Source organism: Caenorhabditis briggsae (genome assembly GCF_000004555.2).
Source record: "Caenorhabditis briggsae complete genome, chrII, whole genome shotgun sequence".
NCBI lineage: Eukaryota > Metazoa > Nematoda > Chromadorea > Rhabditida > Rhabditidae > Caenorhabditis > Caenorhabditis briggsae.
In genome coordinates, this window is record NC_013486.2 from 7,725,521 (window position 1) to 7,741,357 (window position 15,837).

The window sequence follows — 15,837 nt, forward strand, 5'->3', positions numbered from 1 at the left end:
TTCCCAATCCTGCACAAAGTTTAAAGGCGCATCCCTTTTTCCAGAAAAAATATCCCGCCACGCGATGTATTTCAATGCATTTACAGTTATGTCGCGAAATGCTTTGAAATACATTTCGCGACGCTCATGCATTGAATTTCGAGGGCGCGGAAATGCATTTCAATACATATTTTCGCTACATGAATAACCCCATAACTTTTTTGTTTTTTTCAAGAAAGATAAATAAACTTCTTGGCATTATTTTTCCACAAAGCTGTTCCCTAGTGTTTTTTAAAACAAACACATAATAATGATGAATCTCTCCGCGACCTGAAAATTCCCGATACTGCACAAAGTGTTTTTTTCGTCGAATCAGCAATAATCTTGAATTTCCACGTTTCTCATCTGAATTTTCATCTGATCCTGTACAGCATTGGAGAAATTCCGACCGAGTTCTGCGTCTCCGCCGTCTAGCCCATGTAAATGGTGCGCGTTTGCATTGCTGCACATTGTTCCCTGGAGACTCCTGTTTTTCACAGCTGGAGGTGTCACTTTTTGATCCAACACGTGCATCGAGGTCGTTTTCATGTATTTTTTGTTTGAAAATTGTTAGAAATACATCAATTGATGAACTGAAACTCTTTCGGAAAATCAGAAAAATCATACATTGATTTTAGAGAATTTTTAAAGAGAAGAAATTTTTATTTTTGTTTTTAAATCGTTTTATTTGTTCGTTCATGCCAAAATCTCTGATTATCAGTTCTCTATACCCACTTAAAACTGTTTCTTTCAGATTATATGAAGCATTAATGGAACAAATCTAGCACGTCATGTTCATTCCTGTGAGTGGAAACTTTTCAATTTTTAAAATTCATAGTTGATGATTTCAGAATGACAGAGCATCGGTGTTACAACTTCCCAAGCATGGAAAAGATTCAATTGAAGCAGATATCAGATCGATTGTAGTCAACCGAGACAGGAGGCTGATAGCTGTTGCAACAAATGATGCCATTTATATATGGCTTGCAAATGTGCTCATTATTTTTTCTATCGTGGTCCAATCGTTGTTTTTTCAGCCACAACTTCTTCTTTGTTCTATTGGTGTCATTGATCAAACATTCAGGGAAACATCTGGAGAGCTGAAAGATGTTTATTGGAAACCTGATTCAAGTAGTATTGCAGTAACAGTGAGTAAACCAATTTATCAATTGTTTTTCAACTCTTTTTCACTTTTTCAGACTAATCAAAATAAAATTCTAATCTACAAACTTGAGTTACAAGAAGATGAGCAATGCTATAACTTCACTGATTCTGCCGACCCTTATTTTCAACGAAACTCTCCGGAACTTTTCATCAAAGGAAACCGGCCTATTGCCCATCTCCACCCTACAATAATCATCAATTTAGCTGATGTGCCCACTTGGTAGTTTAGTTTTGGCGAATCTGTGAATTGTAATTCAATTTCAGCTGCGTCCCTTCTCGTGACGAGTTTCTCGTCTGTATTCGGAATGGATTCACTCACCATGTGACCTGGAATGGGGAAATATTATCAAGCCTTTCTTTCCGAGCCAGCGCCATCCCGTTTTCAGTAGACCAGCTACAATCGAAGTCTGAAAATGTTACATCTAAATCCACGTTTATCATTGACGCTGTCTATGCACCACTTCTTGGAGGGTTCGCAATCGTTTTATCAGATGGAAAAGGGGCTCTACTCACTTCGAACGATCCAAACTTTTCGCCAAATGTAGGTCTTCAGTTTTAATTCAGTTTTTTAGCTAGGCTTTTTCAGGCCATATTAGGAGTATGGGCACCGAATCTGAAGGATGCTACGTGTTGCGATGTTAACCACAAGTTTCTATTAGTTCTTTTTGGGTGCAAGAAGTGAGTTATCACTGATAAATTTTCTCATAATCAAGAGTATTTTCAGCGGTGATGTCTGTGCTTACAACATTGATGAATTGAATGGGTCACTGATTCAATCGTTCCGTGTAGCACCGAAAGTAACTAATGGACCTGATTTAACAAATCGATTGGGGCCGGTTCATAAAATAACTGCTCTAATGAATGGATTTGGATTTGCAGCGATTTGGGCACCAAAAACAGAAGATGAAAAACCAATTCGAGATGCTCTTCCTCGCCTGGTTACAGTATTTACATCTTTTGGAGCACAATCGTTCTGTAACCTAGAAGGCGTTATAGAAGAAAATCTAGCAGAAAATGACGAAAATAATATGTATACGGCTATCGAATGGGGTCCAGAAGGATTTCAATTATGGCTTGGGACGAAGAATGAGTTGATGATGCAGCCGTTTGTGAGGAGCGCTTCCTGTGCGAACCCAATTATGGAACATTGTGATCGTGCAGTTTTAATGAGCGATTCACAGGTTCTGATCAGTGCGGCAAGAGAAAGGGAAGCGGAAGCTTGTGCGCCTCATTCAGTATGGAATCATGTTGATGTCACCCATGAATATCTATCCTCAAATTGGCCGTTAAGAGTGAGTTTTCCGTTTCAAATCTTCTGAAAAAAGTATTTATTCTAGTATGCATCCACCGATCGTCACTATAAGCATCTCGTTGTAGCTGGTGATCAGGGATTTGCCTATTGCTCCTTGTCGAATAGACGGTGGAAAATTTTTGGTAACGAGACGCAGGAGAAGAATCTTCTGGTGACGGGTGGTGTGTTCATCTGGAACGACGACGTCGTCGGAGTAGTCGGTGTTTCTGCAGACACTGACAAGTCTCATCTCTCATTTTATCCAATTTCACAACGTCTAGACAATCGTTTCGCATCTGTCATCGATCTAGAGCACAAATCGGTCATGTCTGCACTGCGGTTTGTTTTAAAATAGAGAATTTGGTGAAGAACTATTCAGTTTTTTTTGTTTCCAGAGACGATGTTTGCGCAATGTTCGACATTTCGGCTCAGATCACTCTCTACAAACTAACGGCTCATTTAGAAACGGGACGAGATGGATTCACAAAAGTATCCGCCGACATTGTCACCGTCATTCGAATAAACGAAATTGTTCCTCATCCAACATGCATCGTGTCTCTCCAGATGACTCAGTTGAATCTGGATCAGCGTGGAAAACTGGCACCGGCATTTTATTCAAGTATAGACACAGTTCTCGTGAACATATCAGGACGATTGATAACTCTAAGTCTCAATGAGGAAGGAAAGGTAATTATTTTCTTTCGAAATTCTTGAAATACTAAACAATTTCAGTTGCATCAACCGATGGTAATAGCTTCGTATGTCGAAAAAATGTGGCACGACCGGTGCATTGTTGCTCAATCTGCACAAAGTTTGGAGCCAGTCTGGAACGGTCATCGAAGAAACGGATCAAATGTTTCCATACATAGTGTTTCGACCACATCTGAGCCTTCATCACCAATGAATCAATCTTGTTCTTCCCATCTGAGCAATGCTCTTTGGATAGCTTGTGGAGAGAAAGGAATCAAGGTGTGGATGCCATTAGTTCCAGGGAAGAGAAACCTGGCAACTCAAGAGATGACATTCATTGCAAAAAGGATCATGCTTCCATTCGAATTGGACATTTATCCTGTTGTAATCAGCGCGAAAGATTGTCTAGCGATGGGTGTAGAGAGCCAGCTTCAACATGTTGCTCGAGCATCTAGGAGTCAAGGAAAAATGGAGTGTGTTACGATGTATGGATTGCATAGGAATAGTGAAGTTTTCGTGCATCATCTACTCCGACAACTTTTGAAGCGAAATCTCGGAGTTTTTGCATTGGAGCTCGCTGGTGCTTGTCGCTCACTTCCCCATTTTACCCATGCACTTGAACTTCTGCTGCACGGAGTTCTCGAAGAGGAAGCTACCAGCAGTGAGCCTATACCCGACCCACTCCTACCACGTTGCGTTGCCTTCATTCACGAGTTCCCAGAATTCTTAAAAACCGTTGCTCATTGTGCTCGAAAAACAGAACTGGCTCTTTGGCGGACGTTGTTCGATGTAACAGGATCACCTAACGCACTTTTTGAAGAATGTCTGCAAATAAAGCAACTGGAAAACGCAGCAAGTTTTGTGATAGTTTTGCAAAATTTAGAGACAACAGAAGTCAGCATGGACCAAGCTGCACGACTAGTGAAAGAAGCATTGAAGGAGAAAAAATGGACGATTGCAAAGGAAATGGTTCGATTCGCAGGATCTATTGGAGCTGAAGATATCGACGCATTGTATGTTCTTTTTTCGAGATGATCTTTAAATATTTTGATTTCAGGACACCACCTCCTAGTGCTAAAACATCTCTTTCCCGAAGACCGACAGTTTCCTCGCCAACAACTGATTCTTCAACAGAATTTTTTATAAATCGATTCCAAGCGGGAGCTGCTGCCAGACTAAACAAAGTTAGGCATTCTCAAAGTACTGACCAGAAGGATCCACCAAGAAAAGATTCTTTCGGAAGCTCCAAAGAGAAAACGGCGCTTTCTAGGGTGAGTATTCAGCAGACGGAATTCCTTCTTCCGGGTTTTTTTAATTTTTATTCCTTATTCCTTATTCCTGATTTTTTCTCATTCTTCCGGATAATTCGAACAATTTAAAGTTTAAATTTTAAAATAAGAAAAACGCTTTCTAAACCTAAACTACCACTTAAAAGGTCGTTTAATGAAGCCTAAATTCCTCTTTCATGTGTTTAATCAGAAAATTTCAAAAAAAAATTCGGCTTTTTTTGAAATTCTGTTCTTATTCCTTCTTCCTTATTCCGGATGTTTTTTCTATTCCTTATTCCTTATTATTTCTTTCGGATTTTAAAATTTGTATTCCTTCTTCCTTATTCCTTCTTCCGGATTTTCAGAAATTTTATTCCGCTCATGTCTGGTATTCAGAGAAGTGGGGACAAAATATTGAAAATAAATTCTAGGGGTTGTCTGGTGAATTATCGCCCCAGTTGACTGTAAATCGTCTCGCTGCAAGGATGACTACAATTCTAGAAGAACACGCGTGGCATCTATTGAACAACTACTGGATTGCAGATCTAGGTATAAGACAGATCTGGATGGTTTTGATGAGATTAATAAATTCAGGTTTCTTCTGGTCTGAAATTCAATTCGATTTACCTGAATTATTGGAGACTCGTCGCAAACAAATTTCTCTTCAATCAAAATCTACTAACGATAAATGCTATTTGATTGAAGATTTTCCACTAGCATTAACTAGGTTTGTATTGAATTCAATGATTGCATTAAAACAATGTTTTCAGATTGCACGCTCAATTTTCGTGGCCATACCCTGTCATCGGCTCCCAGTTTGTTCACCAAATCGAAAAGAAACTTGGAAATATCAGAGTCAGTCAGAGTACTGCAAGTTTGAATGGTCTCATCGGTAACGAACCAGCAGAGGCAGTTGTGAAGTCAAAAGTGAGAAGAACCGAGAAAACAGTGGTAGATTTGAATGGTGCGAGGCCTATCCGAGAAACGGATAATGAAACGAGCGAAGAAGACGTAGAGATTCAAGAAGCTGTTATGGAAAGAGTACGCGGAAGTACTGTAGAGTTTGCGCCGGTGCTTGACAGATCTCCGTCCACGTCTTCGTCTATGAATCCTCTTGCGGCACCTCATGGCCCACCAACTCCATCTTCATGTGACTCTCGTAGTTTAGCTGGTGATTGGCAGAATACCGATTTTCTCGTTGGAGAGAAATCGTCTCGTGGAAATGTTCAAAGCAGTCGACAAATTGAACTGATGCTTTATCTTTTCTCGCAAACGGCTGCACTTGATTGGATATTCTTGCTGTGCCTTTTGAGTCGTGATGAACGAAAACTACGTCAAGAAGTGACTATGGCAGTGGTAAAACGGGCTGGAGAGAAAACTGTCGCAAGAATCCGGTTTGCTTGCACAGAACTGGGAAGATGGGCAGTGGAAAAGTGTTGTGGATACGTCGCCCTATTGCAAGCATTCGATGCACATTTAGCAATAGTGGCAGAACAAGCTGGAATCGCTGATGTGAAATATGTACCGGATCGAGACAAACACAACATTTCCCTGAAGGCGAAGGCAGAAGAAAGAGGAAGAAAACAAACTGATTCTGTAGGTGTGAAGCTCAATAATTCGTTCACGAAATCGACAATGAATGGAGGACGGAGAGAACGTAGTCGTAGTGCCGATAGAGCGCATAAGTCAGTCAGAAGGTAATTCAGTATTTAAATTTCTTGATTATTTTAGAAATTTCCAGATATGACGACGTGGTTTGTGCGGAAGATGCTCTCGAAAAAGCCAACGAAGAAGGATGCTCCATCATGTAATCTCGAAATATTCCCAAAACTACATCATCTTGCTCCCACAATTTACTGGTTATAGCCCCTCTACCATATTGAAATGCCTCCTTTCTGTTTCACAATTTCCCCCACTGTATTATGTATAACTCAATTTTCAACTGTGATACGACAAAACGCTAATCGGTGCTAGTGATGTCATCCCTAATTTATCAACACATGACTAAATATTCTTATGTTTAGGATAGTCCAGAGTTTTATTGTCACCTTTATTCTCTTTTTAATTCTTTCACTGTATCTTATGAACCATATCAACCGTTTATTTCATCAAGCTATTCATGTGGAATGTGGGATTTATTAGTACTTTGGGATGGGAAAAAAGAGGAGATGGTTGACTAGAATTACTTGCGAATATCGTAGGCGGATGGGAGGTTACGCTTCTTGCGGATATCGTAGTAACTAGGAAGTCCTCGCTTCTTACGATTGTCACCTGGACCAGGAAGGACATCCGAACTAGCTGGATCGACCATCAAAATTTCGAGGGATGGGAAGTTGGCTGGAGCTCCAGAACCCTTCACCTCCTCGGAAGAGTCAGAAGAAGATTCCGAAGATGATTCTGCGTTAGCTGAAAAAATTGAGTTCTAAAATGTGTGTTTAAAGAAAGTAACAAACCAACAATAGCCAAAATGGCGAAAATGAAAAGAAGAGGTATCCAAGAACGCATGATTTCTAACACTCAAAATGTTGAGGATTGATACAATTGCTGATGATCGACTAGGCGATCAGCGGAAGCTGTCCAAACAAAGAAAATAGATACTGTAGTAGTGGGAGTTTTCTTTTTTGGGGCGGAGTAGAAAAAGGAAAAGAATACTAGAGAAAAAGAGACGCAGATAAATATCTTTCTCATTGCCTAGCTCATTTGATGTGTGACCGAGCTTTTTTTGGCAGTGAAGAGTTGTCGGGATTCCATGGGAGATAGGGAGTGTTTGCAGGAACTTTTAGATTCGGTTTGTAGTTGGTAGTTCGTTCAAATTGTCTATTTTGGGAATGGCTGGTTGGGCAGAAAATGTGTGACACCTTGGTTTTACAGAGAAATCTGAATATTTCAAGATCCAGTGTTCGAAAAACAGAATTACGATAAAACATGAAATACAACTTTACCTTTGAGCCAATTTATCTTAATTCCTGTCAAAGATTTGAAAAAGTTGTCAACTGGTAAATTGCTTATAATAATATCAGAAGTGTTGTGTCAGTTGACACTTTTTTGATATCTTACATGGGAATTGAAATAATTGAGCACAATTTTGGCATTGTGGGAGCTCTTCTATAACAGGTTTTACGGTTGATGAGTTAGGTATTGAGAAAATCTGAATGCAAAACTTACAAGAGCTAAATCGGAGAAAATCAGAATTCATATGATTATAAAGAAATTCGAATACAAAATTTTAATTTAAAAAACCAATGATTTTGAAAATTCATGAGTTTTTCCAAAGAAAAAAACGAAGCCATAAATGGATACATTTCAAAAGTTTCTGGAATGGGATGGTTTCACAACAGGCAAGGGTTCGTGATGTCAATTCAAAATTAAAAATTTTATTCAACGAACTTTGGTAAACTGGCCTAATAAGTAAAATAATGTTCCAATAAAAGCTCATCCGATACGCCCACTTCGATCTCAATTATCACGGTTCCTTCAAAAGATATCAAAAATCTGTCAACTGATAAAATATAGGTAAAACTACGATAAATAAATTATCAGTAAAAATTATCCGTTAAAGATCTTTTGAAGGAACCGAGATAATTGAGCTCAAAGTACACATATAGGATGGGCTTCTATTTGATCATTTACGCTATTCCAAGAATGAGCCCCAGAACAGATTTCAACAATCTGCCGAATAACAACACTATCCTTATAATATCATGAAAACTTTTGAAGTTTACAACTTTTCAAGATCTCTTACAGAAACCTAGATATTTAGGTCAAAGTGAAATTATACGGTTATGTTCTTCAGAGCAAAAACGATATGAAGCTTTGTTGCTGTTTTCCTCTATCGAGATGAAAAAATGAGCTTCCAAATTTTATACAAATTAGTTGACATTCATTTTGGAAATAATTTAGACTCTGGCGAATCAAAGCTGGGAATTGGAATCAATTCGTTGTCGGTTGATTTCACATTTATTTAACCCTTCACCTGAATGTCTTTAAAAAAATTTCCTGTCAAAGATGAAGGATGCAAACTGGTCATTCAAACGATTCCACGATCATTGTTAAACATGGAAAGGTTGGTTGAACTATGGAGGAATCCTCAATAGCAAACAATCCCACGGATCCATTTCTTGTCCTATCCACAGCCAGACATCATATGAGCTTTTGGACAATTAACTCTCTGATTCTCCCCCTTTTTTTGTGCACTTTCATTCGTTCCTCCTACGAAAAACTCCCCCAACCTACAACATCTGTAACTATTTAAACATTGCTTCGGATTACTTCAAACCATCAGTTCATTCGTTCGAAAAATGCGTGCCTGGATTCCTCTTCTTATTCTTCTTGTTGCTTTGGCTGTTGTTGGTAGGTTTCTGAAATTTTGAAACTTTGATAATCATCCCGTTTTCAGCCGAATCTCGCTCTTCGGAGAGCAGAGAGTCTCGTAAGGGACCAAAGAAGAATCGCAAGTCTTCTGAATCCTCGGAATCCAATTCCAACTCATCTGGTGATTCATCTGATTCTTCTGAAGAGGATAATGGATCCAGAAACAGTACAACTCCTGTTTCGACCAACTCTACCACTCCAACCACCGCCGAGCCAACCACTTCTTTCTTCGAAATCCCTACATCCAGTCCAGTTATTCTTCCATGAAACTGGCAATTTCTTGAAGAGTGAATTTTGTAGTTCAATAAAATCAGCGAGCATTTTATAAAGTCCACATTGTCATAGTTTCAACACAGAAAACATGACTCAATTATCTTTAAGAAGCTGAAGTTGTATTTCAACTTATAGTTTATCCGTGCCTGACCTTTGTACGCGATTCCGGCAAATGACACAAAAACGATTAGCTCGGAATGCCGAATAATCAAGAACACACAACGAATTCTCAACTTTTTCAAATGTTATTTGAAATTGTTGGTTGGCACGAATAGCGTGCGGAATCTTTTGATGTGTCAGGCTTTTCGAGAAATTACTAAGATTCAAGATTTTTGTAGTATAGATGCAAATGTTGTTTGATAAGTAGTTTGATAAGGGTTGTTAGATTCTGGCCATTCAATAAATTTTGAATTCAACGAGGAAAATGGAAAGAAACTAGAAAGCAAGCCTTCGAGGAAAACAGCTTTAATAAATCGAAAGAAGCTACAATATTCGATAAAATTTTACACTTCAACTGAAAAAGCGATTTTTTTTGAGTTCGGTATTACCCAAAACAACAATGTCTGAATACTGTAGTTCCTTTGAAAAAGAAATAGCATAAACACAAACAGTAAGACCCTACTAACTTTCAACTTTGAGCTAATTTATCCTAATTTCTGTAAAAGATATCAAAAAGTAGTCAACTAACAAAATGTAGCTTATAAAATTGCTAATTATTTTTCAGTTGACAACTTTTTAATATTTTTTTTGAGAGGCAATATATAAGGGGTCAAAGTAGACGCTACGATATGTAGCATCTTAAAATCCCGTGGAGCCCACTTTTATTTTATCTCTTTTTTCTCGGTTTCCGTGCAAGATACTAAAAAGTGGTCGATTGACAAAATTTAGCTGATAAAATTTCCTACCTTTTGTTAGTTTTAACAATTTTTTGGTATCTTTTACAGAAACCAACATAAATCGGCTAAATGTCAAAAGTTAGGGGTGTCATTCTATTAGAGTTTGGTTTACGGTATATTGATAACGATTCTGCCCAAAACAGAACCGTCTGTCAGAAAATGAAGTTCCTTCAAAAAGTAAGAGATTGACGGATCTTGTCAAACAATGTGGAAAATTAGATTATTGGTGGCTTGATTTTGAAAAATTACAAAAATATTGGGTCTCTTCAGTATCTTCCAGCTTCTAGTTTTGGTCTCTAGAACTTGTACCTGAACAATTTAAACCAAACTTCTTCATATTCATAGTCTACAACTGCTTTATTCTTTCAATCAACAATGGGAATGTAGGAAGTTGTTAAAAATAATCAAGATTATTTGCGACTGAGAACATCCATAATTGATCTCTTCTTACGAATGTCTCCTGGTCCTGGAAGAATACCAAAAATGTGAATTTGTTCGATCGGACCATCTCCAGAACCAGAACCCTCTTCTTCAACGATGACACCCTGAATTAAAAAAAGGCTTGCTATTTGGAGTTTAGAGATTCTAAACCAACTTCTCCGATTATCTCTTCTGAAGAGGACGATGAAGGATCTTCAAGAGAAATCACGGAATCACCAGAGTCTGCCGACTCATCATACTGTCCTAAAGTTTAAAAATTCGAATAGAACTATTTTTCTAAAGAATCACCGAAAACAGTGGAGATTGTGACGATGAGTAGGAAGAATAAGACGAGCGATCTCATAGCGTCGGAGCCCAATTAATGGTAATGACACGGGGAGGAACAACTTTGGAAACGAGAGTTATGACATGACCTGCTGCTCAAATAAAGAGTTTGTACAGCAGCATCAGCAACAGCATTTTTCCATGGTTCCGCTGGTTTTGATGAGAAAAACGAACCATTTTCAGTCAATATTTGATTTTAATGTTGAAGAAGACACATGCTAGACGCTTTGTCGAAAAAAATTTGACATTTATCACGGAATTTTTAATGCAATTTGAATGAAAGAGGTGTTTCTCTGGAAAACAATTGGAATACTGCATCTATCGTACTCGTGTTCACTTGGGTTCAAGGGAGCTGGTCAGAAAAGGCGCCCCAGGAAACCCGTAGAAGAAATTTAATAATTTCAATATGGACGCGGGTTTGATCTAGATCATGATCTATTTCTTCAAAATCAACGCGCTTTTTCGCTCATCGCTTAAAACTTTTAAACTCAGCTAACGAAGTTTGCACGGTGTTTCAAAGAACCTGGTCAAAAAACGCGCCCCAGAAAACGTTTAGGCCAGACGAAATTTAATAATTCAAAGGTGACGTGGAGTTGACCTAAATGTTTTTAATCAACGCGTTCCAAAGCGCGATTTTTCCGCTTTAAAATTTTTCCAAAATTTACTGGGGCGCGCTTTCTGACCCGCATCCTGGGACCCAAGTGCGTGTTATTATTCTTGTCCAGCAGCTATGAATCTGGCGGCAAACAATTTATTTAGAGGCGCATCGGGCTCTTTTCTAGTTTAGAGGTCCCAAAATAAAATGGAGGTCCCAAAAAAAATTAGAGGTCCGAAATACGAAAAACGCGCAGATGTTGGAATAATGTACTAGTATTTGAACTGTGTGAGTAGTTTGAGTTTTGGGGTCTTATTGGATGATATGACTACTCCTAACAATTTTAGCTTCAATTCTCTCGCATCTTGCTGATGAACCCCAATTTACATATGAGGAAAATTTGGGCAATACAGTGATGACTCCGTGATTATGCTGTCTCTCAGACTTAGATAATTGTCAGAAAATATGCATTCCTAAGCCTATTAGAAGTATAAAATATATCATCAACAATTATTTTGCTATAAGACCTCAAAACTTTAAATTCTTACACAATTCAAATTCTAGTACATTATTCCGGCATCTGTGCATTTTTAAGTTTTGGACCACTATTTTTTCTTGGGACCTCTAAACTTTTTTGGGATCTCTCATTTTTTTTGGGACCTCTATTCTTTTTTGGGACCTCTAAACTAGAAAAGAGCCGTGCATCGTTGGACCAGCAGTAAAAACAACTACTGTTGAATAAATTCATGCGTCTTCGATGCCGTACTTTGTAATTATATTTGACCCATTTTCGGTTGTTTTTCTACTTTTAAAGGAAATTCAGATGATTGTTCAAGAGAATTAGAAGAAAATCAACGAAAATAGAAGAAAAATAAATAATTTCGAGATACGGTATCGAAGGCGCATGTGTTTATTCAGAAAAACCGTAGACGTTTTCGTTTCTAGACCAACGACGCGTCCTTGAATAAAATTTCAGCGGCAAGGTTCATCGCCGCCAAACAAGAATTATAGTGAAGAATGTTTGAAAATCCGAGAGTTTGGTCGAAATACTTTATTTTTTGAAAAAATAGCTCTATTCACGTACTACAAAAAAACAACTGAAAACTATTTTGCTGGAAAAAATATGAAGGGAAACGATCGGTTGAAGAAAGAGGACCCGAAAATGTGTTGATAGAAGTAATGGGAATGGAGATTTTCAAAATGAAAAGAAGAAGAAGAAGAGTTCAAATTATGGCAGATTCTAAAGGAGACTGTAATTTAACAAGCAAACTTGGATTGACCAATGGAGATGATGAATTAAGAATCGATTGAATAGAAGCATTCGAATTGGAAAGCGTTTGAATATATGTGTTTAGAAATTCAAGGTTCGGGGCTAAATTTTGAAGCAGATTTGGAAATTGATCTATTTTCTGGATCACTGCTGCCGATGGGGTGGAAGGTAGAAGTTCTGCAGTAGTTGGAAGAGAAGCTGTTTGAATTTGTGGAAGAAGAAATGCAGTGGAAGATGTCATTAAGGAAGGAGTTGGAGAGGAATCAGATGAAGACTTCCGAGATGGAGATGACTTTCTCGATTGAGTTGTGTTATTAGAAGAGCTGAAAAATAAAAAATAAAATCAAGTTTCAAGAATAATAATTCCATACTTTTCTGTTTTCCTATCCCTCTTGTCCTTTGCTCTTCGATTCTGAAACCACGTCTTCACTTGATTCTCCGACAAACTCAGCGAATGAGCAAGAAGAAGGCGCTTCTCTCGAGCCATGTAGCTATCGCCGAGGTATTCCTGAAAAAATTAAAAATCGTTTTGGCAGAGAGTTTTTAAATGATCTTACAGTTTCAAGTCGACTAGCTTGTTCTGGCGAGAACGTTGTCCGCTTCCGGCGAGATTTCTCCGTAGGGACCGGAGATTGGAGTGGATGTTCGATGATGGAAGAAGACGGGGAGTTGGCTGGATTTGGAGTCAGAGCAGGAGCCGATTGAGGTGGAGATGATTGTGGAAGTGGTTCAATGAGTTGAAAGATCTTTGAAGATGCCGGAAGCATGGACATACTAGCGAGAGTCTCCGCAGATAGGATGAGCCTGGAAAAAAAGTATAAATTGTATTTATTGGCGCTTGTTATTCTCGAATCTTTCGAAGGTTAACCATAGCATAGGTATTCTCTTGTTTATCCTAAATATTTTTGAAAGATCTTGTTAGTTAGAAAACGTATTTTGAGAAGTTGTCAAAACATTTCGGAAATAATAATTGTCTCAAGTTTTGTTTTTGTGAGAATTCAATGATATCACCCAAAAACCCAGAAAGTCAAAACTACCGTAACCCTCAGTTTAAAGGTTATCCCTGGTAGGAATAATTAGAGATAAGAACTAGGTCAATCTTAATATTTCATTGAATTGTCTAAAAATTCCGGACTACTATATTTAAGAATAAATTCATCTTGTTTGCATGTTGATTAGTATATGTATATTTGTCATTGGGTGCTAATTAAAACTTTGTGTGCAAAACCGAGGGGGAAAAACATGTGAGAGCTCTGAAGTGACATGACCACCTTCGTTTCCTTTTTCCTAATTATTTGTCCGCTTTTGGACTCGGTTTCTCGTCCCTTTTTCCTCACTTCGTCTCATCTCCATCTACGTCAGATTATGATTCGGTTCGCCCTCGAAGTGATATGAATATGAAGGAAATGAAGTATAGATATGTGTATATATTAATATGTATTTGGATCTTCTTCTTCACTCCGCAAATAGTAATCGTAGGAAGAAGAAAGACGTTTTTTTGTATAGAGTGCTCGAGGCGATTTTCAATTTTCACGCAAACTGGATTAGTTCGGATTATGGAGATGCACCTGCATCTTTCTAGAACAACTCAATGATCTGGTTCATGACTCTTTTACGAGTATTACACAATTTTAGCCAAGTCAGCAGGTGTTCTGATTCTAATACGTTAGTCAAGAACGTTTCCGAGAAGGATTTTGGTTTATGATGTAGCTTTTGGAAGTTATTAGAAAGTGTAAGATATGGAGATCAAGAAGAGTTTTCAAGGAAAATTAATCCAGGCTCGCTTAGAAGATTTGAAGTTGTCAGGAAATTGAAATTTGAAGAATAGCAACGTTACAAACATCTTCACTTCCATTCATTTCCTCTTAAAATTCCAAAACTAGCTGAAAATAAATCGCAGGAATGGGATGTTCCAGGTCGATTCTTAATCTTTAGAATTAGATTATTCTAATTGTCTATACTAGATAAGATCTAGGTCACTTATTGAGTCAGAAGCCATTCATCATCGTTCAGTGCATTCATAATCTATAATCCGTTCTTATTACTAATTAACGGACCCTCAACATTTTGCCGCCTGAGCACATAAATATCCAAATTGCTCATCTTTGACACATCGAATCTACTAACCGCCTTCCCTCTGCCCCCTCCTTATGTTCTTTATTAATTAAGGTAAGTGGCTAACAACTCATAATGACATACCTGAGATTCTCTTCAGACAAAGACATTTCTGGTGTGGTTGGATTGACAGCAATTGGGCGGGTGTATGGATGGAATGCCGAGGAATGGACCATTCTAGAATTAGATAAATTAGATTTAATTTTGATAGATTAGAAAACGAATAGGTTCTTTGGAAGTGTTCAGTGTATATATTCTTTTGATGTATGATTCAAGAGAGAGTCCAAATTGAGTGAAGGAAATGTGTAAAGTTTTTCTCGGAGTTTCTGGCATTTTTAAGAACCAGAAACCAGAGCGGAAAGGGGGCAAGAAATGACTTCAGAAAACCAGGCTTAGAATGGATCAAAAAGAAGAAAAAGCAAAAAAGGAAGAAGAAGTAGAAATTAGAGTAAGAACGGAAAACTTTGGAAATGAAAAAGAAGATCCAGAAGGAAGAAGACATGTCGGATAATTGGGTGCAATAAATGTGTCATTCACAGTCTTTCTCGAAGCGGAGAGCCAAATTGAAAAAAAAGAGACGCCTCCCGGGAGAGGAGCACAAACAGAAAGCACATTTCCAATTGACGTGTGTTCTTTTAAAACGGCCGTTTAATTAAAAATTTAAGGAAAAAGAAGAAGGAAAAAACGAAATAGAGGGAGAGTTGGGATATAAATTGAAAAAGAGATAGGAATCTACTACTTTTTTTGAAAAGAAGAGAGTGGCAATAGGTCATCGAGCACATCAAGCACAGATCGGGAGAAAAGAGGGCGGAGTTTAAGAATCGAGACCATAGATGCAAATACTAATAAAAAGAGAAAAGGCGAAAAGAAATAGGAGGGAAGGAGGAAATAAATGAACCTTTCCGAAGGCTTCTCTCTACTAAATGGGGCGAGAGAGACTAATGAGAGTTGCAATATTTTAGTGGGGGACCCTCTTATGTGTAGGGATTAGGTGTGCAATCAAGAAGAATGTGAATGAAAAAGGAGACCGAGAGGTAATTGGAGCAAAGAGCGAGGGTGGGAATACAAGACACAAGAGGGACTAATCATAATGCGAGACATGTAATCGTGACAAGACATGA

At 38.1% G+C, this 15,837-nt stretch overlaps 4 protein-coding genes across 4 annotated transcripts; 2 read left to right on the forward strand and 2 right to left on the reverse strand.

Annotated features, from left to right (window-relative positions):
- Window positions 1-809: 809 nt before the first annotated feature.
- Window positions 810-6,242, forward strand: CBG03022 (the record flags this gene model as incomplete). The annotated part of the gene is given in 12 exon segments (XM_045242316.1): window positions 810-821; window positions 870-1,402; window positions 1,447-1,723; window positions 1,769-1,860; window positions 1,907-2,474; window positions 2,520-2,812; window positions 2,869-3,160; window positions 3,206-4,180; window positions 4,195-4,434; window positions 4,863-5,158; window positions 5,202-6,050; window positions 6,122-6,242. The coding sequence occupies 12 exon segments, from the start codon at window positions 810-812 to the stop codon at window positions 6,240-6,242; spliced, it is 4,548 nt and encodes a 1,515-aa protein (XP_045092147.1).
- Window positions 6,243-6,613: 371 nt separating this feature from the next.
- Window positions 6,614-6,936, reverse strand: CBG03021 (the record flags this gene model as incomplete). The annotated part of the gene is made up of 2 exons (XM_002631177.1): window positions 6,614-6,837; window positions 6,885-6,936. The coding sequence occupies 2 exons, from the start codon at window positions 6,934-6,936 to the stop codon at window positions 6,614-6,616; spliced, it is 276 nt and encodes a 91-aa protein (XP_002631223.1).
- A 1,793-nt stretch (window positions 6,937-8,729) lies between these two features.
- Window positions 8,730-9,069, forward strand: CBG25574 (the record flags this gene model as incomplete). Its single annotated transcript, XM_045242317.1, has 2 exons — window positions 8,730-8,781; window positions 8,828-9,069. 2 exons carry the CDS (start codon window positions 8,730-8,732, stop codon window positions 9,067-9,069), a joined length of 294 nt encoding a protein of 97 aa, XP_045098113.1.
- A 1,312-nt stretch (window positions 9,070-10,381) lies between these two features.
- Window positions 10,382-14,892, reverse strand: Cbr-ceh-62 (the record flags this gene model as incomplete). Its single annotated transcript, XM_002631176.1, has 5 exons — window positions 10,382-10,516; window positions 12,594-12,924; window positions 12,973-13,109; window positions 13,159-13,405; window positions 14,801-14,892. The coding sequence occupies 5 exons, from the start codon at window positions 14,890-14,892 to the stop codon at window positions 10,382-10,384; spliced, it is 942 nt and encodes a 313-aa protein (XP_002631222.1).
- Between the last annotated feature and the right edge of the window lie 945 nt (window positions 14,893-15,837).